Below are 23,438 nucleotides of genomic sequence, written 5' to 3'. Positions count from 1 at the left end.
TGTGTCAAAGAATGTCAAACAATCATGATTCGTTATGACCTGCTACAGATAAGTGATAGGAAATAAGAAAATGAGAGCATATAGAAAGGGCACATCGTGGTCTGGGAACTTCACCAAGAGGTTCAGGCTAGCTGAATGCATGTCAGGGATTCAGAAAAAGACACTTGCACTTGTTATTAAGGGCTTTGAATGGAAAAGGAGCACTCTTTTTACATTTATGTCTTTTAAGTCATTTGGGGAGTTTGGTGTATTATTACTTACAGTGTTCTCTCTGCCCTTTCTTATTGTTCTCCCCATCTGGCGCTGTTATTATGTGAAAGCTGGTTTCCTCCATCGGATCGCGTAGGCTCTAATGATGTTTCATTTATTTTGATTCTCCTCACACTACGTAGTTTTAATTTGCCGAATGTGACTCTTTTTTTGTTGGTTTTCCGAGAATGGGTCTTACTCTGTCTTCTAGGTTGGACAGCAGCCCCAGGGTCTTAGCCCACTGCATCCCAGACACCACACACCCATGTGATCCTCTCAACTCAGACTCTCACACAGCTGGCACTAGAGGTGCATGCAACCCTTCCCAGCTATGTATTAATTTAGCAATTGATTACTTTTTGGATATGGGCCCATGTTGCCCCAGGCTCCTCTGGAACTCCTGAGTGCAGGCAATCCTCCCACCTCAGCCTACCAAAGTGCCGGAATGACAGGTGTGACCCATGGCCCTGGCATGGCTTTGAGTTTTTTGCTTTTTTCTTCTACCTCCTCACGTCTTCTTTTCAAACATGCAGTGAAGGTTTCAATTCATGGACTGTAGTCTCCGTGCCTCTAATTTCTATCTTTCAACTCATCGTCAGCATTCATTGCGATTTTCATATTTATAAATTTATATATATATATGTGCACATATATATTTTTCCTTAACTTACCAAACGATGTTGCATTCTTTCCTGTGTCATGAAAAAGACTTTGATAGAAATGAAAAGCACCGCTTTATAATAAAATAGTTTATTGACATTTATTCTCTTAAGGCGTTTTAAAAATTGTATGTTTATTTGAAACTGTCATATGAAATGATACATATTTATAACATAAGGAGTGTTGTTCAAAAGGTCATATATATTATGCATTGGATACATCCAGCTAATCAACATATGCGTGATCTCACATACTTGTCATTTTTGTTGTGAAAAAACTTGACATGCACTGTCTTAGAATTTTGTTAGAGAAAGAATACATTATCACTAGTTATAGTCAGCAGGCTGAAGAAAATATTTTTGACCTATCCCTCCTTTCTAACTAGAAATATGAATTCTTGATCCAGCATCTCCTCAGTGCACCCTCTTCACCCCCGCCTTCGGAGTCACTACCTCTGTGAAGTCCGCTTTTTCAATTTCTTATAAGAATGAGGTCATGTGCTAGTTGCCTTTCAGATACCTGGCTTATGTGACTTAACAAAATGGCATGCACACATTCAGCAGATTCACACGCATTGTCACAACTGGCAGGATTTCCTTATTTATTATTGCATTACATTTTTCCATTCCGCGTAGGTGTATTTACCCCATTTTTTTAATCCACTCATCAATTGAGGGACACTCAGGTTGCTTCCGTTATTTTGGCTCTAGGGAAAATGTAATGAGTGCAATAATACTTGCATGGGTGCATGCACACCTTCAACATACTGATCTGTGTACTTGTGGGCGTGCCCGGGTATTTTGATTTGCTGGATCATATGGTGGGTGGTTCTACCTGTAGATTTTTGAAGACTGTTTATATTAAATAAAACCCATAAAACTTCTTGTAATGCCTGCACCAATTTACATTCTCACCAAAAGTGAGCAAGGAATTCCTTTTCTCTGCATCCTCACCAGAAATGAGGGTTTTCTTTTTTCTTTTTTTTTTTTCTTGTCTTTTGGAAAATAGGCATTCTGACTGAAGTGAGAAGAAATCTCATTGTGTTTTGATTTGCATTTTCCTGGTGGGTTGGGGATGATGAGGACTTTTTAGTGTGTCCTCTGGACAACTGTATGTCTTAGTTTCAGAAATGAGTATTCCAGCCTTTGCCCATTTGTTTTCAAGCTATTGAGTTGTGGGGAGTTCCTTATGTACTTTGAATATTGACCCATTAACAGATCTATGGTGACCCAATCATTGCTCCCATCCTGTAGGATGCCTCTTCTGTTTCTTTAGTTTTCTGTGTTGTGGTGAAGCACTTTAGTTTGATATGATTACATCCTCTATTTCTGATGGTGTTTACTGTGCTCTTGCAGTCACTTTGAGACCATCATTGCCTACAGAGATGCCATGGAGCTTCTTCCTTGTGATTTGTTCTGGTATTTTTATTGTTTCCTGTCTGACATTGGAGGTTGGTGATAAATTATCCACTTGTAAATTCCTTTATGTGGCTATTCAGTTTGTCCCCAACCTAGTTTATAGAAGATACTTGATTTTTCACTGGGCGTTGTTGCTTCTTTGGGAAAAGGCCGTGACTTAGCTGCAAATGCAGTGACTTAGTTCTGGGCTCCTGTTGTTTTTCATAAGCTCAAGTCTCTGCTTTTCTGCAGTGCTATCCTATTTCGGTACGTAAAGCTTTGTAGTAGTATATCATGAAGTTAGGTAGTGTGATGCCTCCAGCTTTGTGCGTTTTACTGGATTGCTCTGGGCTTTCAGGATGTTCTGCCGTTTCACAGGAAATTTAGGATTCTCAGATTACTTTTCTAAGAAGAATGGGTCATTGATATTTTTACAGGGGTTGTATAGGATCTGAGGATCACTCAGGTAGTATTGATGTCAATGCCATTTAGACAATGTGTTTGTGTGCACATGCTCAGGGCCAAGAGACACTGGGTGTCCTCAGCAATAGTGAGGTGGGCCTTAATGTCCAGCCAGATTGCCTTCCTGGAAACACAGAGAGGATCCCCTTCCGTTTTGCTGTCTCTTCACATTTCCTCCCCTGTGAGCCTTGTGTGGTCCTCCAGATTCCCTGTGCGATGGCCTGCCTTTTTTGTGGGTGGGGAGTTGCTGGGTGAATGAGGATGGCAGAGGGGAACAAGCATGTCAGGAGAGCCTGGGTTCATCCAAATGGGACTTGGCAGGCCTGGGAGAGCCATTCTGGGAGGATGTAGACCTGGACAGGCCTCAGGTGGGCATCTGTATGGAGGGTGAGACAGCCCTGGTGGATCCCAAACTGAAGGCCAGGTAGTGGCACGCCTCAGGACAGAGAAGGGAGCTAGCAAGGGATGATGAGGCAGCTATCTCTTGATCCTGGCTTCTTACCCATTGACCTTTGCTAATTATGCCTATTTAGCAGATTAGGGTTCCCCCATCCTGAAATGTGGGAACTACAGTTCCCTTATGGACCTTTCTCCACCAGCCCATGATGGCCTGAGTTTGCTCACTGCAATCTCCTCCCTGAGCCTTGGCTTCTCTATGTGCATCCTAACTCCGGGACCCACAGGCTTCTCAACCCCCAGGCCTGGGCTGCTTCCCTGTCCTCTTCTCTGTTCCCTCTCTGAGGGCCTAACTCCGTTGAGTAGTGCTGCAGGAGATTGAGCCACAGGCCCTGGCTGATGACCTCGGGGACTGGGCAAAGTGGTCGTGACAGGTCAGGTTCCGGTCCAAAGCCAATTCCTCCGATGCCGAGGAATGTCCAACAAGGTCCTTTGCCATGACGCCCCATAGCTGCCCCACCTCAGCAAACCTGCCATACCCTGGGCAGTCACAGTCAGCCAACCAGCTGAGGAAGCTCAGTTAGGCAGTGCCCTGCAGGAAACTGGGGCCTTCACCTGAATGAGCCTAGAACCACTTGACTGCAGTGGAGCCAGTCGCCCTGTATCCTGGAGGGAGAGGAGTCAGGAAGGCTAACGCCAGGCCGAGCTTCCCAGGTACTACCCCCTCTACCATACCAGGAGGCACTCCTCATTGAGGATGCCAACGCAATACTCCTTAGTGAGCACTTCGTTGCCAAAGTAAATGTTGTGATGACAGGCAAACTTCTTCCTGCCAGTTGTACTCATGATGAGTGAGTTCCTCCTCCTGCCTGTCCAAGAAGGAGAAAGAGGACAGCCAAGGGACAATTTCATCTAGGTGGGCTGAGGTGGCCTTCTAGCTGGGGTGAAGCATGCGTTTCCCCTTCCTAGCTCCCCGACTGAGACACCCCTGAGCTCCAGGAGCACCTCAAACTGACCTGGATCTTAGAACCCTTCCCCAGACCCGGGCTTACCATCCTGACCAGCAATCCAACATGTAGCTTTGAAGGACTTCCTCATGATGTTTCAGCTACTTGCTCTCACCGGAAATAATCACAACTTTTAAACTGTTCTTCATGCCAACTTAAATGTTTCATTTTTACTACCTCATGTTTTGGATGAGGCATGTATTTTTAAATAGATTTTCACCCTTATTGTACCTCTGTGATAAACTGCTTACTTACATTCATACCATAATTATCTTTCAGTTTTACTTGTCTGTTCCCCAAGATTCAGTGAAACTAAGAATTCTATTTATGCTTGTATCTTTCAGCAACCATATGTGAGATAATGGTGCACATTACTGCAGAAATCACATATACAGGTCCAAAGGGAGACGAAGAAAAAGAAAGCAAGTTTTAAAGTCTGTACATTCCTAACTCTGTATCAGAAACTCACAAATAACAGTGAAATCAAAGAATGATCACAGCCAATTCCTTTTCATACCTAGACTGAAATAAGAATCTTCAAAAGAAAAGAAAGTTCAGAATTTGGGTTTGCAAAAAGTTTCCTATATAGACAAAATTATTGGTAACTTTCTCTGACTAGAAAACAAACAAAAATCCACGTTTTTCATATGTGTAAATATACACATTTTTATTTCCATCAGTGATGATACGCAAGTAAGTAATAAAGTGAAAGTACAATAAATTGATATATGGAATGTTCACAGTCTCCAAATATTCCATTGAGACTATTAATTTTATGTAAACCATAAAGAATGCTTCATGAAACTACATTATACAGTGTCTTTTAGTATTTTACTCACATTTTAAATAATCAACAATTAGAGGGAATTCTTCCTCATTATTTATTACGACTACCGTTATTTTCCTTGAGTAATCCTGTTGAAATTAAGTATTTTAAATAAAACATTAAAAACAAATTATATTGACTGATTTCAGCTTTTAATGAAATCCTACTTGTGTATTTGTAGTAATGTGAAGTATAACTTTCTCCTCACAATTACTCTTTTATAAAACCGGTGTTATTGTTTTCTCTGACACTAACATTGTGATATCTCACAGCTTTACTGTGTGTATACATGACATCCCTCCAGAGAGTAGGCGTCAAATATGTGGAAAAATCATATTTGTGACAAAATTCTGGGAAAGGCAATGGTGAAATGGAAGAATAATTTCTAACTTGCTAACTGTTGGTCAATGGGTTTGTATTTATTTAGCTATAGACACGTATGTGCACACTGTGAGTTTGCCCATGTACATATACATTTCTAGGAGATACCCGTAATATATGGGTTGTGTAATTTTTAATTTATCCACTATTGTGTATGTGTGAAATTAGAAAAGCAGTTACCTTTTCTTTACTCAATTTGTTGGAAAGCCAAAAAAGTCTGTCAACCTTCATTTCAATTAATCCAATACTGTTAACTGCGGACACCTTCATTCTCCTTGTTCTCCTTTGGCAACCGGGAAGTTAATTCTCACTCTAATTCAGCTCTCAGGGTGTGATCCACAAACTTTGTATATGCTTAAAAGGATAAAAGTTCAGTGAAATGTCAAGCCATGCTGTGAAATGTTCCATTGTTTCTATATCTCTAATTGTCCTTTCATGTTATAGAGGCAAGAAAAACAATTCAATGTGTTTCTTAGTATCCAGTCCAATGCACTCTTTCTTCATAATATGCCAAACCCATCCCTTCAAGGCCTTGACATCTCAACATGGCTGGACGTCTCAAAATCTCTTCTCATTAATAACCATTATGTTAATCACTGTTGCCCACAACTGGAATTCGACTGTGAAATCCCCTGGTGGAAATTGCTGTAATGGCTCAAACTACTGGAATGACTATTTGTTTTACCTGAAAACATCTGATGAGCATATACATATGCTATGTGCATGAACATATTGTACATTAACAACATACCATCACTGCCAGTAGATAATAGGTATCCCAAACCTTTGAACCAAACTGACCTCAGGTGCCCCCACAAACCAAGCTTTTTCCTCCACAGCTTTCTTTTTATGTCAAAAAACCGCAAGTCCAGGCCGGGCGTGGTGGCTCTCGCCTGTAATTTCCACATTTTGGGAAGCCGAGGTTGGTGGGTCACTTGAGGTCAGGAGTTCGACACCAGCCTAGGCAACATGGCAAAAACCTGTCTCTACCAAAAATAGAAGAAGTAGCCAGGCCTAGTGGCACATTCCTGTGGTCGAGCTACTTGGGATGCTGAGGCAGGAGAACCGCCTGAACCTGGGAGGCAGAGGTTGTAGTAAGCTAAGATCAGACTACTGCACTCCAGCCTGGATGACACAGCGAGACCATGTGTCAAAAAAGAAAAAAAACAAAGCAACTCCACTCGTCCAGTCGCTTAGGTAAAAAGTACTGTAGTTGGCTGGGCACGATGGCTAACGCCTGTATTCCCAGCACTTTGGACTTTGGAAGGCTGAGACGGGCAGATCACCTGAGATCAGCAGTTGGAGACCAGTCTGGCCAACATGGTGAAGCCTGGCCTCTACTAAAAATACAAAACATTAGCTGGGCATGGTGACGAATGCTTGTAATCCCAGCTAGTCGAGAGGGGGAACCTGGGAGGCAGAGGATGTGGTGAATGGAGATGATGCCACTGCACTCCTGCCTGGGCTACACAGCGAGTGTACCCTGTGAGAAACAAAGGTGAACAGAAGAAAAGTTCTTTATTTAAATATCTAGTACATTAATTTTCAAGTTGTTGTAGAAACATTTCTCTTTAAACTCCTATTGTAATGTCACTTTTCCTGCTACTCACAAATTTAATCTGTAATATTTGCAGTATCGTGAAGTTCTAAGTACATTTAAATTCCTATTATGATAATCCATGGATTGCTGAGAAATAGTGGTTTTAATTTTGTTGTTCAATTTCCACTTAATTTTATTTCAACTTGTGTTAACTCAATTGAAAATTCTTTAGTAGTTTTTTAAATCTCATATCAAGACTTTTATTCACATCAATTGCTGTATAAATGCTCCCACCTTGAAGAACACTCTCTTATAGCCTGCTTCCCTACGACAGTCTTGACTGGTTGCCCTCCAGGCCTGTTTCAATTGTCTCATTCTAGGACTTACATTCACTACCCTTTTAAGAATTTATCTTTGTCTTTTCTTGTGTGTCCTGTTTTCTGCATTTCACATCTTTATCTTTCTTGGTTTACTTCTTCTTTTTGGTAGGAAAAAATCTCTAGTAATTTCTTGAGGAAAGGTTCACCTGGAGACAAAATTTTCGAGTTCTCATATGTCTGAAAAATGTTATGTTTTCTCCTTGTACATTTGATTTTAGTCTATTTGGAAATAAAAACATATGTCAGAAATCAGTTTCTTTTAGAATTTTCAAATCAGAACTCCATAATCCATTGCCTTCTGCTTTATAGCGGTAGTGTTGAGATTTTTTTTTTTTTTTTTTTAATTTGACGTGGAGTTTCGCTCCTGTTGCACAGGCTGGAGTACAATGGCAGGATCTCAGCTCATCGCAACCTGCACCTCCTGGATTGAAGTGATTCTCCTGCCTCAGCCTCCCCAGTAGCTGGGATTACAGGTAGGCGCCACCATGCCTGGACAATTCTGTGTTTTTAGTAGAGATGGGGTTTCTCCATGTTGGTCAGGCTGGTCTCAAACTCCTGACATCAGGTCATTCGCCTGCCTTGGCCTCCCAAAGTGCACCTCGGCCTCCCAAACTGCGCCTTGGCCTCCCACAGTGCTGGGATTACATGCATGAGCCACCATGCCTGGCCAGTGTTGAAAATTTCTAAATCATCTGGTTCCTCATCCTTTGTTCGTGACCTATTTTTACCTCTCTGGAAACTTACACCATTTTCTCTTTGTTCTCAGTGTTCTCAAATTGTACATTGATGTATCTTGACACGAGTCTGCTTTCATCGATTTTCATGCTATTTTGCTAGGTGTTCGCCTTTTAATCTGTAAATAAGCATCCTTATGTTCTGAGACTTTTTAATTATTTGCCAACAATTTATCCCCCTTTGTTTTACTTATTTATTTCACTTCTATAATTCATATAAATAAAATAATTGGAAAAAATTATCTTGGAGAAGCAGATACCATCACACTGATTCTGTCTGTGTTAACCTATCATACCTGAAGGTTGTCATATTTTATTAAGCAGAAATGTTGTATTTCTTGGTATTCACATTACAACCTGAAGATGGGCAATGACTGTCAAAATTTTAAATATATGGGTAATAGTTAGAAGATGCAAGCACTGTATCCTCCAGAATTTTAGCATATGAAAATTGCTAATTTTAAATTCCAGGCACATTGATTTAAGCTTCAACATTCTCCCAGCTAAAATGAATCCATTTGTGCTAAGTTCTGTGATCAAAGGTGAATAAGACATTGTTTCTGCCTTCAGTGATAGCTGAGTCCAAAGGGAGACAAATAGAAATGATGTAAAAAGAGAGATAAGTAGTTCATGCGCAGTGGCTCACCAGCACTTTGGGAGGGCAAGGAGGGAGGATCATGAGGTCCGGAGATTGAGGCCATCCTGACTAACAAGGTAAAACCCTGTCTCTACAAAAAATTAGCCAGCCTTGGTGGCACACACCTGTAGTCCCAACTTCTTGGGAGGCTGAGGCAGGACAATTGCTTGAACCCGGGAGACGGAGGTTGCAGTGAACGGAGATCATGCCACTATACTCCAGCATAGGCAACAGAGTGAGACTCTGTTTCAAGAAAAAAAAGACATAAAGTGCTATAAAAACTGAGAAAAGGGACAGAATATCTGTGACAGATAATTTGTTTGGGTCAGTTGGAAATGAGGAGGTCTCAGTGTATGCTTTTACTGTTTCACGTTTGATTATGGGCAGAAACAAATGAATCTTAATATTTATGGGGTCACAGACACTTTTTAAAGGTGAGGAAATCTATGATGATTCTTTCCATAAAAATCTATGTAACATACATCTATATTTTACTTAGAAACTCAGAATGTGCACCATCAAGTGCTCTGGATAGAGTAGAATGAGTAGTAGTATTTAAGGCAGACAAGATGGGAAGGGGAATCCAAACACAGGAAATGCCCTGTGCGAGAGCCTGGACACAAAAAAGCTCGTACATTATTGGAATCAAAGTGAGTATAACATAATTCAGGGTGACTGGAGCATAGCTGGAAGACGAACCAATCATGGCGTAAGATGAAAACAGAAGGCCAGGCACGGTGGCTCACGCCTGCAATCCTACATTTTGGGAGGCACTGGCGGGCAGATCACCTAAAGTCAGAATTTGAAGACCACCCTGGGTAAAATGGCAAAAGCCCATCTCTAATGAAAATACAAACATTATCCACGCATGGTGTGGGGGTGACTGTAATCGTAGCTACTCAGGAGGCTGAGGCAGCAGAATCGGTTAAACCTGAATGGCAGAGGTTGCAGTGATCTGACATCGCACCACTTAACCATTAAACACCAGCCTGGAAGAAAGATTGAAACTCCATCTCAAAATAAATAAATAAATAAATAAATAAATAAATAAATAAATAAATAAAAAATTTAGAAAGGCCGGGAGCGGTAGCTTCTGCATATAATCCCAGCAATTTTGGAGGCTGAAGTGGGCAGATCACTAGGAGTTGGGATTTCAAGATCAGCCTGACCAACTGGGAGAAATCCCATCTCTACTAAAAAAAAAAAAAAAAAAAAGTACAAAATAAGCCCAGCACGATGGCCAGTGCCTGTAATCCCAGCTACTTGGGAGGCTGAGGCAGGAGAATCGCTTGAATCCAGGAGGTGGAGTTTGCGGTGAGCTGAGATCGCGCCATGGCACTCCAGCCTGGGCAACAAGAGCGAAACTCTACCTCAAAAATAAACACACAAAAATGAAACTAGAAGATAAGTATATATCCAGGGATAAAGCATGAAGTATCTCCAATGTCACTCATGCACTTTGTTTACTCAGAGACAACACCAGGATTGATTAAAATTATGCACATCATGTCAACCCTTTTCTAAATGTTAACAAATGTCACTGGAACAGCTAGTACCCATGGAATAGGATGTAACATTCTGACTGCAGGCTTTCACTTGCATTCCCTACAGGTGTTGAGTGTGGAGTGTTCAAACCTCAAGCTTATAGATTCATGAAGGAAAAATTATGTGCATTGAAAATTGAGAACAACTATGTTAAGAACAATATTCCATGAAAGTAAGTTCCTATGTACTCATCTGCTCTTAATTGTATTACACTGTTCTCATGCAGAATGATACAAGTAACAATTATTATTGTTATTACTATTATTAGTATTATGAAATGGAGTCTAGCTCGGTAGTCCATACTGGAGCGCACTGCTGCGAACTCAGCTCACTGAAATCTCCGACTCCTGGGTTCAAGGGATTCTCCTGCTTCAGCCTCCCATGTAGCTGGGATTGCAGGCACCCACCAAAACACCTAAGTAATTTTTATATTTTCAGTAGGGACGTGGTTTCACTGCATTGGCCAGGCTGGTCTTGAACTCCTGACTTCCTGAACCACCCACCTTGGACTCCCAACGTGCTGGGATTACAAGTGTGAGCCACCGCACCCAGCCAAAATTAATATTTTGAAATATTTAGAAATATATGTTCTAGGGCACAGTGGCTCAAGTCTGTGATCCCATGACTTTGGGAGGCCGAGGTGGGTGGACCACTTGAACTGAGGAGTTGGAGACTAGCTTGAAAATATGGTGAAACCCTGTCTCTACAAAAGATACAAAAAATTAGCCAGGACTGGAGGTGTGTGCCTGTGTTCCCAGCTACTGAAGAAGCTAAGGTGAGAGGATTGTTCAGGAGGATCACTTGAGCTCAGGAGGATGAAGCTGCAGTGCGCAGAGATTGAGCTTCTGCACTCCAGTCCAGTCTGGGCAAGAAAGTGAGGTTCTGTCTCTTGTACGTAGGGGTGTGTGTGTGTGTGTGTGTGTGTGTGTGTGTGTGTGTATACACATATGCATGTATATGTATACACACACTCATATATACATATATAAGAAAGAGTGAAACTCCCTCATACACACACACAGACACACACACACATACAAACACGCACACAAACATATATTCTTGGCCACCTTAATTCCTCTATAATGGAATTCTGAACAGCATGCTTAAGGGTCAATACCAGGGCCTGCAGGCAGATAGCCCGTGCCAGAACTGTTCAGAGTGGGTTTTTTCACATTATACAGTTTCATCTTCTGAGTACACTTCCTGATCCTATTGTTCCCTTCATATCTTGCATATCTTTCTGGGGAAAAGACCACATGCAGCAATACCTTTTTTTTTTTTTTTTTTTTTGCTAAGTGTTTTCTTATTATTTGGAGGAGTTTTTAGTCGAAAAATTTCTAAGGACGAAACTTTTCGTCTTTTGGCTCAGGAAACTGCAGGCACCAGTTGCACAACAATATTTAAGAGTAGCACAGATAATAAGTCATATCCATTGCCTTAAACAAAATGTACAGAATTCGGTATTTTTAGTTACACGCGAACACTATATAGGGTTTGCAATTGATCATTTTTATATTCTATATTCTATTTGATACTGAACATAGAGCGTCAAGAATTGGGGCACACAATGATTTTTCAGTAAATATGCATAGAGTGCTGTAAATATTGAGATTGGAAAACATACCATGTTTCTGCCCTCATCATGTTCTCATTCTATTAAATGTTGTAATAACACAACTTTGAGTCATAAATCTTTCAAAAGAGAAGTACACACAAAAAAGAGCTAGACAAATACGTGGGACATTATGATCATTTAGAGCTTGTATCAGTTACAGCCAGGTCTTCAAGGCCCATAAATGCCAGGATAGAAAGTTTAGAACAAACTGTCTACACAAAGGCAAGTTTTTGTTGCTGTTGTTGTTTTTTCATAGGAAAATAATATCAGAGTTTCACAAAGGTTATAAGACTAACTGCAATATATAGGATGGGTTGAAGATCAGCAAGAGAAGACAGAAGGTGAGTTCTGAGTTTTATTAAATGCTTAAACTAACATATGATGGTGGCCTGGGTAAAGAAAGTTGAAGCAAGGACTGGAAGAAAGAGACAGGTGCAAGAATCATTGTAAAGATAAAGTCCACAAGTCTTGGCATGAGTTTTCAAATTGAGGCTAGTAAAAAATATTGTGGGATTCTTGCCATTCATCTATCCATCAAATTATTCAATGCAACTTTATTAAGATTCTAGATTATTATTAATCTTTATCATTATTCAAGATTATTAAGGTGTATTACTCATTGAATAATAAATATTGCATGCATGTTTATTACTATGCAAAAAGCACTGTGCTGGGTTCTGGAGGTACAGCAATGAATATGGGGTTAATGGTCCCCAACTTCATGAAGCTTTACATAGAGGGAGAGACAGATAATAAATAAAAGACACAAGCAGTCGTAAATGTTGTGAAGGAAATTTTGGGACGCGGAAAGAGAGTAACAGATAGTAGTGACGGTTGGTATAACAGACAGAACTACTGTACATTGGGCACTAAGTGAAGCTTTCTCCAGGGAAGTCTTATGTGATATATCTGAAAGAGCAGCCATTGATAAAGAGGGAAAAAAACAGCTGCCAACCCTCTAAAATAGGAGAATTTTGGCCTAGCTCTGTGTTTGAAGAACAGAGAGTTGCTAATGTGCAGAATAAAGCTGAGAATTTGAGTAAGAGGAAAATGGTAAAGTAACCAGTGGTTTTAATAGTACAGATGGGAATGCTGTCCTTGATAAAAGTAGTTCCAGTGGAATGAGACCAAAACCCAATTGAACTGAACTGAAAAGCCAGTGGGAAGAAATGAGGGAAGTGGGTACAGCGTGCTTAGTGGAGAAAAGTAATGAAGGGGTAGGTGTCAGGGGAGTAAACAACGGGAAAAATTCTAATTTATAAAAGCAATCTAAGAATTTAGATCACAGCTGTATATGTATACTGAGGTGGTAGAGAGGGAGAGATTAACGTACATGAGAAAATAAAATTGACAGCAGTGGATTGCGGTTTCTAGCACCTACAGTTCACTCCCACTTTGCCTGTGAGTTGGATAAATGTCTGAAAGCTGATTGTTTTTCAAAGTTGGTTTCTATTTGGGAAAGAAGGGAGCAGGGAACAACATGACATTGTAAACTGCAAAGCAAAATAAGGATATAGAGTACATAGAGGAAGAAAGAGCTCGGGCACTAGAAGATCTTGTTCCTCAAACCGCATGCTGCCTACTTTGTAGTCTAGCTTGACACGTGAGCCCTACTCCAGTTTCCAAAAGAACAATGATTGTTTCATTTAATCGGACCAAGGGCACTTGACACATCCCACCATATACATCTGTCATTTCAAAGAAGAAAGAGTATTTTAGAACTACAAATAGAAATAATGTAACATTAAGATGAAAATCAAATAACAAATCTAGCTTCGTTGAAAATCTGTCTATACTGATATCTTATTATTTTTTTTAATTCTGCCAAGGATTAGTGAACATATTCTCCCAGTCTTTTGTCTGTATGTTAAAACTTGCTAAACACCTCAAGTCTCGCATAAGAACTACAATGGAAAATGGATCAGTCAGGAGTTCTTCCATACAATTATCAATAAATTATATTTCTTCATACTGAAATTTGTTTTTTCATTATTGTAAGAAATTAACTTTTATATTAATAGTAGGTGATGTAACAAAGCAGGTCTTTAAGGAGATAACTGACACTGGATTTCCATACCATTACTCAGGTGGCCCTTATTTGCCAGCCAGGTTCCCTCCCTGGACACACACTGAAGGTCCCCAACCATTTTGCGATCTCTTCACATTCCCAGCTCCTGAGGAAGCTCCAAAATACCTGTCCATGAAGAAAATAGAACATTTCCGCACACTGGATCCCAGTGTGGTCCTCCAGATTCCCTGTGAGGTGGACTATCTTGTATGGGAAGGCAGGGCACTGGGAGGGAGGATGTCAGAGACGATAACACATGTCAGGGCAGCCCAGGGTCATGGAAACAGAACAAGACAGTCCTGGGAGAAACATTCTAAAACGGCATAGACCTAGGTGGGCCTCAGGTGGACATCTGCGTGGAGAGGGAGAGGGCCCTGGTTGAGCTCAAAATGAGCCCCAGGTGGTAGCAGATCTTAGGGCAGGGCATGGAGCTGGCAAGTGATGATGAGACAGCTATCCCTTAAGCCCTGCTTCTCACCCACTGACTTTAGCCACATATGCATCCTAGTGGCTTAACGTTCCCCAATCCTGACATGTGGGTGTTATAATTTCCTGATGGGCCTTTCTCCCCCAAACCATGGATTGCCTGGGATTGCTCACTGCAGTCTCCTCCATGATCCTTGGGTTCTCCATGAGGGGCACAGATCCAGGACTCAAAGGCCTCTGAGTTGCCAATCCTTGGTTGCTCGCCTGGCCTCCTCTCTGTTCTGTCTCTAATGCTGTCCTTCCCTCCATGGGATAGAACTGCAAAGCATTGAGCCATAGGCCCTGGCTGATGATCTAGGGGACTGCAGAAGCAGGTCCAGGGGAGTTCAGGTCACAGCTTAAAGCCAGTTCCCCGGAGACCAAGGAATGACCAGCGAAGTCCTTTCCCAGGATGCCCCACGGCGAACCCCACCTCAGCAATCCTGCCAAAACCCGGGCAGTCTTATTCAGCCAAACAACCTCCACCTCCACCTCAGCCATGATGTCTTTCATATGATAAGCTCAGCCGTTGTGTCTTCCAATATGATAAGGTCAGGTAGGAGGTGTACTGCCTGCAGCTGGAGGCTTGACCTTCATGATCCCAGAACCACTGGACTGCAGTGGAATGAGACACTCTGTACCCTGCAGGGAGAGGAGTCAGGAAGGTTCATGCCAGACCTCACCTCCCACACACCAGCTGCCCTACCATGCTGGGAGGCATTCCTTACCGAGGATGCCAACACGGTACTCCTTAATGATGACTTCACTGTCGAAATAGAGATTGTGACGACATGAAATCTTCATCCCGCCGCCGGTAACCGGGATCGCTGAGGTCCTCCACCTGCCTGATCAAGGAGAAAGAGAATGGATTCAATACGACCATCTTATCTAGCTGGGCTGTAGTGAACCACGAGTTTCCACTTTCCAGTTCTCCCACTGAGACAACCCTGGTCCCCAGGGGGACCACAGACTGACTCAGAAACTGGACCCCTCCCACCGACCCAGGCTCCCCAGCCTGACCTACAAATCCATCATGTAGCAAAGCAGGACTTCATCATGGTTTCTGGCCCAGGCCGACATCTCGTGTGCCAAACAACCTACCTCTGGTCAGGAAGCCTCCAGATGATTGGGTGGGCAAGTCTCGTGACGCCCTGCAGTTTTGCAAGAGCACAGAGACTGTGGAGCAGGGCTATCTCCCAGAGATTTGGCCTGTCACCGTCCGTTGTTGGTCCTGTGTCTCTGTCTGGCGAGGAGGCAACGGCACAGCTATGGTGGTTTGTGGAGTGGGTGGACCCCGGCCAAGACGGCCTGGGCTGACAAGAGCGGAGAGGAAGAAGAAGTGGGCAGGTGGTTGCAGCTGAGGAGCGGAGGGGCGGGGTGGCACGGGGTGGTGTGAGGCGGCTGCTTCTCCGGGTTCATGAGCTGCAGGAGGCCTTTGTGTGCTGAGTGCCGGACCTGCTCTGCTGATGTCCGGGTGTGTGCTGTCTTCTCATCCTAGTCTCCCTGAGGGGTGGGCCTGCCCACTTGAGGGAAGTCCTGTAGTAAGAAACGGCGGCAGAGTTGTGCCTGGCGCTCCCCATGGGAATTGCGTGGGTGCAAAGGAGGTTATATAGACTCAAGGCCTACACCCCTTTGGGTTCGGCGCCGGCAGGGGGAAGAAAGCCTATCTGGGGAGCTGGTGCCTGCCTTGAGGTGGTCGGCAGCCCCATGCACCGCGAACCCGTCTTAAGCACCTTGTGTTTCTGGGCTGAGCCTGTTGGAAACGGGCACCGAGAGCATGGGGTGGTTGAATGGCTGGCAATGGCAAAGAGACTGCCCGTCCTCCAGGGACGTTCCCAGGGAAACGTGCCCTTCGACTTTCTGCTGCGCGGGAAGGGACCTTGGCGCCGCGATTCTCCCTTGTGAGTGCTGTGCTTGGCTCCCCTTGCCTACCACGTGTTCCCAGGGCTGCTACAAGCAAGCTGCAAGGATATGGCTCTGGCCCAAAAGGCGGAGATGCCCTGTGGCCTGGGGCACTCACGGAGCCCAGCTCCAAGTGAAGGACCTCCAGCGAGTCCATTGACGGCACAGGTGTTCTTGGTCCAGGGCCAGGCTGTGCCCGCTGGCCCTCCTTCTGCCACATCACGTCGGTCTCCTCCTCAACCACCACCTCCACCTCAGCCATTATGTCTTCCACCATCAGCACCGCCTCCTCTTCCAAGGCCGCCTCCTTGCTCTGTACTCCGGCCGTCCTCAACAGCAGAGCCTCCAGCCTGAACACGGTGCCGTCCTGTGTGCTCCCACAGATCCCGGCCTGCGCAGCCCAGCCCAACCTCCGCACCCCTAGGCTCTTGGGGACCGATCCCCCACAGACACCCTCCCTAAAAACCCACGGGCATCGCCCTGCTGAGAACCTAGTCCCACACCCACGTGGACCCAGGTTTCCTGAGGAGCTCCGCTGGACCCGCAGATCCTGCAATGGCCACAGGGCTCGGCTCCCCCGCAGGCTCAACTGTGCACAGGAGCTCAGGAGCCAGAGGCCCAGGCCCTGGGCCTGCAGAGCACCACCAGCAGGCACCGCAGCCACTGCAGCGGGTGCGGGAGCCTCTGGGTCGGCAAGGCATTGCAAAACACCGTGCGCGCAAGTCATCAATGGCCAACCCTGGCGGCCGGCCTCTGGTGTGCCCAGGGCATAGGACAAGAGGCCCTTTGGAATGCTCCTTGGACTGCAGCATCCTCAGGGAGGAAGCATGGTACGCAGAGCCTGTATTTGCCTCGACCTGCGATAGTGTGTGCCGGGGTTCTGGCCTCTACAACAGATCAATTTCACCTTAGCACAAGGAGGCCACTTTCCTCCCACGTGCCCGGCCCGACTCACTTCCCCTAGGCCGCCCCTGTCAACCTGGCCCCAGCAACCAGAGAGAGTTCTCTGGATCTGCAGTATTGCTTCCGTACCATCCAGCTGGCCTGCCTAACGAAGAGAGATGTTTCATGTGTTCATGACACATAGAGATTTTCATGGCTTGCCACACTCAGGATGTCAGGACACAGGGCTGCCGTGCCCACAATTCCAAATGCCACGCAGCCCGTCTGTCCCAGGATGCCGAGCTACCGGGCACAAGCTCCAAGGGCTTCTCGGAGGAGGTTTGGGGAGAGGAGTTGGCGTTAGGGGGAGTTGGAGATGCAGGCCCACCAGTGGCTGTGCCGCCCAGGGAGACGCCCACCGCCCTCCCATTCATTGGCCAGCATGGGAGGAAGGCGGTCGCAGCGCGGCTCCCCGCGCTCTTCCCGCGCAGTCCATTAGGGGGCGCCCGGGAGCCCCGCGCATGCGCACTGAGGGCCCGCTGACCCACTGGGTGCAATAAAGGCTGCGGCCGGGTTCGTGTGGCTCGGTTCGGGCAGCATAGGCCTTGCTCAGTGGGAGTGCGGAGGAGGGCACCGTCTTCAGGATGGAGGCTGTACAGGAGGGGGCGGCCGGGGTGGAGAGTGAGCAGGTGGCTTTGGGGGAGGAGGCGGTGCTGGTGTTGGATGACATAATGGCGGAGGTGGAGGTGGTGGCCCAGGAGGAGGGCCTCGTGGAGCCGCAGGAGGAGGCCCAGCGGGCACAGCCTGGCCCTGGGCCCATGACCCCAGAGTCTGCACTGGAGGAGCTGCTGGCCGTTCAGGTGGAGCTGGGGCCGGTTAATGCCCAAGCCAGGAAGGCCTTTTCTCGGCAGAGGGAAAAGATGGAGCGGAGGCGCAAGGCCCACCTAGACTGCAGAGGCGCGGTCATCCAGAGCGTCCCTGGCTTCTGGGCCAATGTTGTATCCTTCTCAGTGTTTCTTCTGCCTTTCTGGTGGAGAGGTGCTCTCGGGGAAGTGTAAGTAACTTATGGGCAGCTTGGCATCGATGTGACGCCACCTTTGGGGAACAAAGGTGAGTTGCCCCGGACAAATGTGGCTAGGGAAAACTGCAGCAGGCGTGGGTACTATTTTCCTGCGTGCGGCAGAGAAACCCTTGGTGATGCCGAGCAGCAGACGTTTGGGGCATGTTTTTGAAGAACAGAAGCGAGTTCAGACCAGAATAGGTTTTTGTGTGCATCAAGCTATTTTTAAGGCAGTGTGATTGCTCCCCCTTTCTAGTCCGATCTGGGACTGGGCGTCTTCGGCTATAAGCAGATTCTGCCACTCCTCAGACACCAGCAAGTCTCTGCAAATCGCACCTCCGCATGTCAGTGCAGTCAGCCTCAGAATTATACACCCTCTGTGAAGCCAAGGGGCCTTATTTTAGGGGTAGGGGGAGGCGAAAGGAGGTCATATACGTGGAAGCAGATCTGAGAAATCCCCTACCCCAGCCTCTGGGTGCTCTTAGGCCTTCTTCCCTGTTGCTCCTAGCTTCTCCTTCCACCGTATGTAAATGTAAAGGCTCTTTGACCTAAATCAGATTGCAAACCACCCCCAGATGTCAGCCCTGATCACTGACCAAGATGAAGACATGCTGAGCTACATGATCAACTTGGAGGTGAGGACAGCAAGACTGAGGCTAGAGGGTTTAGTGGGGGAGGGTAAGGGAAATAATTGGTTCCTGTGAGCAACAGTTGGCACCTCACCCAAAAAGGTATTTAAACTTTCTCCACCTTGTCCTGACAGGTGGAAGAAGTGAAGCATCCCGTTCATCTCTGCAGGATCATGTTGTTCTTTCGGAGTAACCCCTACTTCCAGAATAAAGTGATTACCAAGGAATATCTGGTGAACATCACAGGTGACAGGTGGCTCCCAGGATGGGTAGTGGAAGGAAGATGGTGGGTGGATCATTGCCAACGTGATCCAGTCCCCTTCCCACAAAACTTTCTGTCTCTGTAGAATACAGGGCTTCTCATTCCACTCCAATTCAGTGGCATCCAGATTATGAAGTTGAGGCCTATCGCCGCAGACACCACAACAGCAGCCTTAACTTCTTCAACTGGTTTTCTGACCACAACTTCGCAGGATCTAATAGGATTGCTGAGGTGGGTCCTCACTGGGAAACATCAGCAATGACCCTGGTGTGTTCCCACCTGTTTGGGTCACCAGTCTGAGCCCTGATGAGGCGTTTGCCGATTGATTCCCCTGACAGATCCTATGTAAGGACCTGTGGCGCAATCCCCTGCCGTACTACAAGAGGATGAAGCCACCTGAAGAGGGAACAGAGATTTCAGGTGAGCCGTTCAGTTGGAACTGGAGCTGTTTGATGCCCACTATGAGGGGGTTGACACACCTGCCTATTCAGGGAGCCTGGACGCTCGTTTCAGAAATGTAGAAATTGAGGCTGCTTTCCTATATGTAGAAATTCCTTGAGAGGACGAGAGAGAGTGACAGAATCCAGGACATTCATGGCATTGGGCTGAAAAAGGCAGATTAGAGACTGCACTGCAAGGCAGGTTATAGCTGTGAGTCTTAAGCCCAGGGGAGCATAGTCCATTTCCAGAATCACTGAGAAGTGAAGCTGAAAATCATTCACTTCAATCTGTAGCCCTTGATTCCATGGCCGTCAACCCCAGCGGCAGTCATCCTACCTACTCCATGAGATTGGGCTCCCTGAATGTGCCTCCTGGTCATCCCTGTCCTAGACCGCAAAGGATTGTTTAGATTGATGGATTTCCTTGAGCTATTGCCGCATCAGATTTCTGTGTGCTTTTAGTGTACAATGCATCTTGTTAGCTGACTCCCCTCACAGAGAGTACTGGGAATGGGGCAGGTATTGCGGAGAACAGTTTGTAACCCATGGTAGGAGGAAGTTTAAGAGATCACAAATGGGGAAGGGATATCCTTTTCTCAGCGGGCCCTGCAATTAAAACATTTCAAAGTATGGCTGAGAGAAATGCGTTTTGACATGCGTTTGTGTTTCTCTAGGGGACTCCCAGATGTTGAGTTGACTGTGAGGGAGCATCGGACCTTACTTAAAACAGCAGAACTCCTAAAAAGTTACTACCGTATGCAGGATGTCAGTACTCAGCATGGTCTTATGCCCAGGAAGTAAAGGAAAAACCGACCCAGTCACAAAAAAATCAGACAGGAAAAGGGGGTAAACTTGGATTGTATGGAATGCCAAATAAATATTCTCAAGAATGTTTGACTGTGTGTGTGTGTGTTTGTTTCTGTGTGTGTGTGTACGTTTATCCCCTGGATTTGGGTGTCATATTGAATTGATCAATCAATATGCTTTATTTTCTTCATGGAACTGACCCGTCTGTGTTGGAGCTGGGCCTCTAAAATTGTGGAGTGAATGGGTGTGGAATGTGTTGGGATTCTTCCTACAGGACAGAGTTGGGGAGGTCAAAGCAAAAGACAGCTTAGTTGGAAACTTACTTTGTCCTATGGAAGCAGAAGTAGTTCAAGGAAAGGGGTTAAGGTTTCCACAGCCCAGTTTGCTGGGACCTCTAAAATCCTTCATTTTGGGTATCATCATACACAATAGATAAGCACAGGATGATGGAAATCTTGAAGTTCCCTTTCTTGTTGAATTCACGTTCTTTTAAAGGTGAATGCATAATCCTTTTCTGGGACAATCAGCCCCTCAGAACTTCTCACACATCAACGTGAGAAGAAATGGGCAGGTAAGGTGTATGGAGGGACTGTGGGAAAGGTGACAGAGGCATGCGGGAAAGCATTCAGGATATGCTTTTTGGCGTAGATGACTAAGGGAAAACACAGACTGGCAGAAGTGCGGGGAAAGGGGTTGGATTTGTGGAATATAAGATTGCTGGGGAATCCACGCATGGACTGTCTTGTCACTTGATGACACAGGATATGGACGCTCTTGTTGATGTTTACATCTTTAGTTGGGTTAAGCTTTTCTCCACGATTGTATGTTAGGTGAGGAACCAGTAGTGTATGTAGCTACCAACATTACGAGTGCATTTTGTGCTCTTGCAAACTCTAGTGAGGCTCTATTCTCCCCAGTGATTGGCACTGCAGATTGTTTCTGGAGCCCAGGGCCCTCTGATTTTCTGTGGCCTTTTCAGCATACTTTGCCTAAGTTTAATAATGTAAAGAGCAGATAGTTGCACAGTATGTGTTGCAAGCCTCACACAGGAGGACAACACATACAGTTTTCATTCACGGGTGGGTGGCGGCTTCCCATGAACACCTGTGTCTATGCACAAGACGAGGGGTTGCCTGTGTCACTGATGGGTGAGGAGGATTTCAGTGTCGGCGGCAGAACTTTCTTCCCGGTTCCCAGAAAAAACAGTTCCAACATGAGCATCCATGTTGGCCACACACTAGTAGAGTGCTAACATTCCTGTCCCATATGTACTCTGGTCGGCACAGCTTCTGTGAGAAGAGCTATGTTGTTTCAGGGAGGAAGGTTTGACAGTCAAAGTTCATGAATCTGTTGTACTGCCTTCAATACGCATTCCACACCTCCTGCTCGGTATCAGCAGTTGAGCTTTGAAAATCTATAGCCCAGTTTTGCCCCTGCTCCTGGGCACACTGATAATACCATTGTTTTGGTATTATCAGAGATGGTGCTGAATGGTGCTGAATTGTACAGGCTGTCTAACGCTTCTTCCACTGAATATCCGTGCACATGGGCCACAAACGCTAAGGGTACTGACGGATTTGTATTCTGCCTCAGTAACTCTGAAACACCTCTGTTACATCTACTGTCAGGGTCTTTTTCATGTTTAAAGTACCAAGTGTGTGTTTGTAGTTTTTAGTGTGTTTGTAGTTGTGTATGTTTATTTCTCTGCGTGGGTTTGTATCTTTCCTCTGACTCCACCTGTGTCTCCCCATATTTTTCCACACTACCTGCGGTAATTTGTACATGCCTATCTCTACAACCATGCTAGAATTTGTATCTGTGTCTTTGAACATCTGTCACTCTCTCTCCCTTCCTTTCTTCCTTCCTTTCCTTTACACCCTTCCTTTCTTCTTTCCCTTCCTTCCCCACCACACTCTCTCCGTCTGTATCATCTACCTTTCTGTTCTCTATCTGAATTTAGTTTGTAATTCTGAATCTCTTGGCAGTGGCGTCAGACTTCAGAATGTCTGGATGAAATTCCTCTTTGAAAGACTCTGAGCTGAAAGAGATGAGTTCTTTTTGTGAGCCATAATGAACGGTTTATTTCAGGCCAATCTAGCAATGACAGTGTTAAAAACAAATACTGAGCATTGCAGCAAAGCCAAAAGTCCCATGGATTCCACTCATCCCGCTCAGTGTATCGAAAAGGTGGAAAAGTGAAAAAGTGGGTATGCCTGTGGTCTCCCAAGCGGAAGGAGAACTTTCAAGTGATTGTGTCAGATGATTTTCCAGCAGGCAGCTATAGTTCGTAGATACATGCTGCGTAAACACAAGCACGATGATGAAACGTAGAAAATGTTCTTCTTCCTCCATTTCAGTTTTGTATTATCTTTTAACCAACATCATGCGTACAGAATTTCTTCACGACATGTCATAAACTATTGTTTAATGAACTCATACCTGAATTATTCATTGTGTCAAAGAATGTCAAACAATCATGATTCGTTATGACCTGCTACAGATAAGTGATAGGAAATAAGAAAATGAGAGCATATAGAAAGGGCACATCGTGGTCTGGGAACTTCACCAAGAGGTTCAGGCTAGCTGAATGCATGTCAGGGATTCAGAAAAAGACACTTGCACTTGTTATTAAGGGCTTTGAATGGAAAAGGAGCACTCTTTTTACATTTATGTCTTTTAAGTCATTTGGGGAGTTTGGTGTATTATTACTTACAGTGTTCTCTCTGCCCTTTCTTATTGTTCTCCCCATCTGGCGCTGTTATTATGTGAAAGCTGGTTTCCTCCATCGGATCGCGTAGGCTCTAATGATGTTTCATTTATTTTGATTCTCCTCACACTACGTAGTTTTAATTTGCCGAATGTGACTCTTTTTTTGTTGGTTTTCCGAGAATGGGTCTTACTCTGTCTTCTAGGTTGGACAGCAGCCCCAGGGTCTTAGCCCACTGCATCCCAGACACCACACACCCATGTGATCCTCTCAACTCAGACTCTCACACAGCTGGCACTAGAGGTGCATGCAACCCTTCCCAGCTATGTATTAATTTAGCAATTGATTACTTTTTGGATATGGGCCCATGTTGCCCCAGGCTCC

The 23,438-nt window shown here is 45.0% G+C and overlaps 1 protein-coding gene across 2 annotated transcripts; it reads left to right on the top strand.

Moving 5' to 3' along the window:
- The first annotated feature begins 17,673 nt into the window (after positions 1 to 17,673).
- Positions 17,674 to 20,434, top strand: LOC129053386 (testis-specific Y-encoded protein 3-like). Of its 2 annotated transcripts, XM_054545422.1 has the most exons (6): positions 17,674 to 18,147; positions 18,767 to 18,844; positions 18,973 to 19,084; positions 19,186 to 19,331; positions 19,439 to 19,520; positions 20,215 to 20,434. In XM_054545422.1, the coding sequence occupies exons 1-6, from the start codon at positions 17,794 to 17,796 to the stop codon at positions 20,235 to 20,237; spliced, it is 795 nt and encodes a 264-aa protein (XP_054401397.1). In that variant the 5' UTR covers positions 17,674 to 17,793; the 3' UTR covers positions 20,238 to 20,434. The 2 variants fall into 2 exon arrangements, with proteins under 2 accessions (XP_054401397.1, XP_054401396.1); XM_054545421.2 differs by having other exon boundaries at positions 19,439 to 20,428.
- The last annotated feature ends 3,004 nt before the right edge of the window (positions 20,435 to 23,438 follow it).

This window comes from Pongo abelii, chromosome Y, assembly GCF_028885655.2.
Source record: "Pongo abelii isolate AG06213 chromosome Y, NHGRI_mPonAbe1-v2.0_pri, whole genome shotgun sequence".
Taxonomy (NCBI): domain Eukaryota; kingdom Metazoa; phylum Chordata; class Mammalia; order Primates; family Hominidae; genus Pongo; species Pongo abelii.
This window is presented reverse-complemented; position numbering and strand designations above follow the sequence as displayed.

Excerpts from the sequence above, each read along its gene's own strand:
- LOC129053386 (XM_054545421.2), top strand. The coding sequence starts at position 17,794 with ATGGAGGCTGTACAGGAGGGGGCGGCCGGGGTGGAGAGTGAGCAGGTG. Across the intron at positions 18,845-18,972 it reads GCTACATGATCAACTTGGAG|GTGGAAGAAGTGAAGCATCC; the intron begins GTGAGGACAGCA and ends TTGTCCTGACAG. Across the intron at positions 19,332-19,438 it reads GATCTAATAGGATTGCTGAG|ATCCTATGTAAGGACCTGTG; the intron begins GTGGGTCCTCAC and ends TTCCCCTGACAG.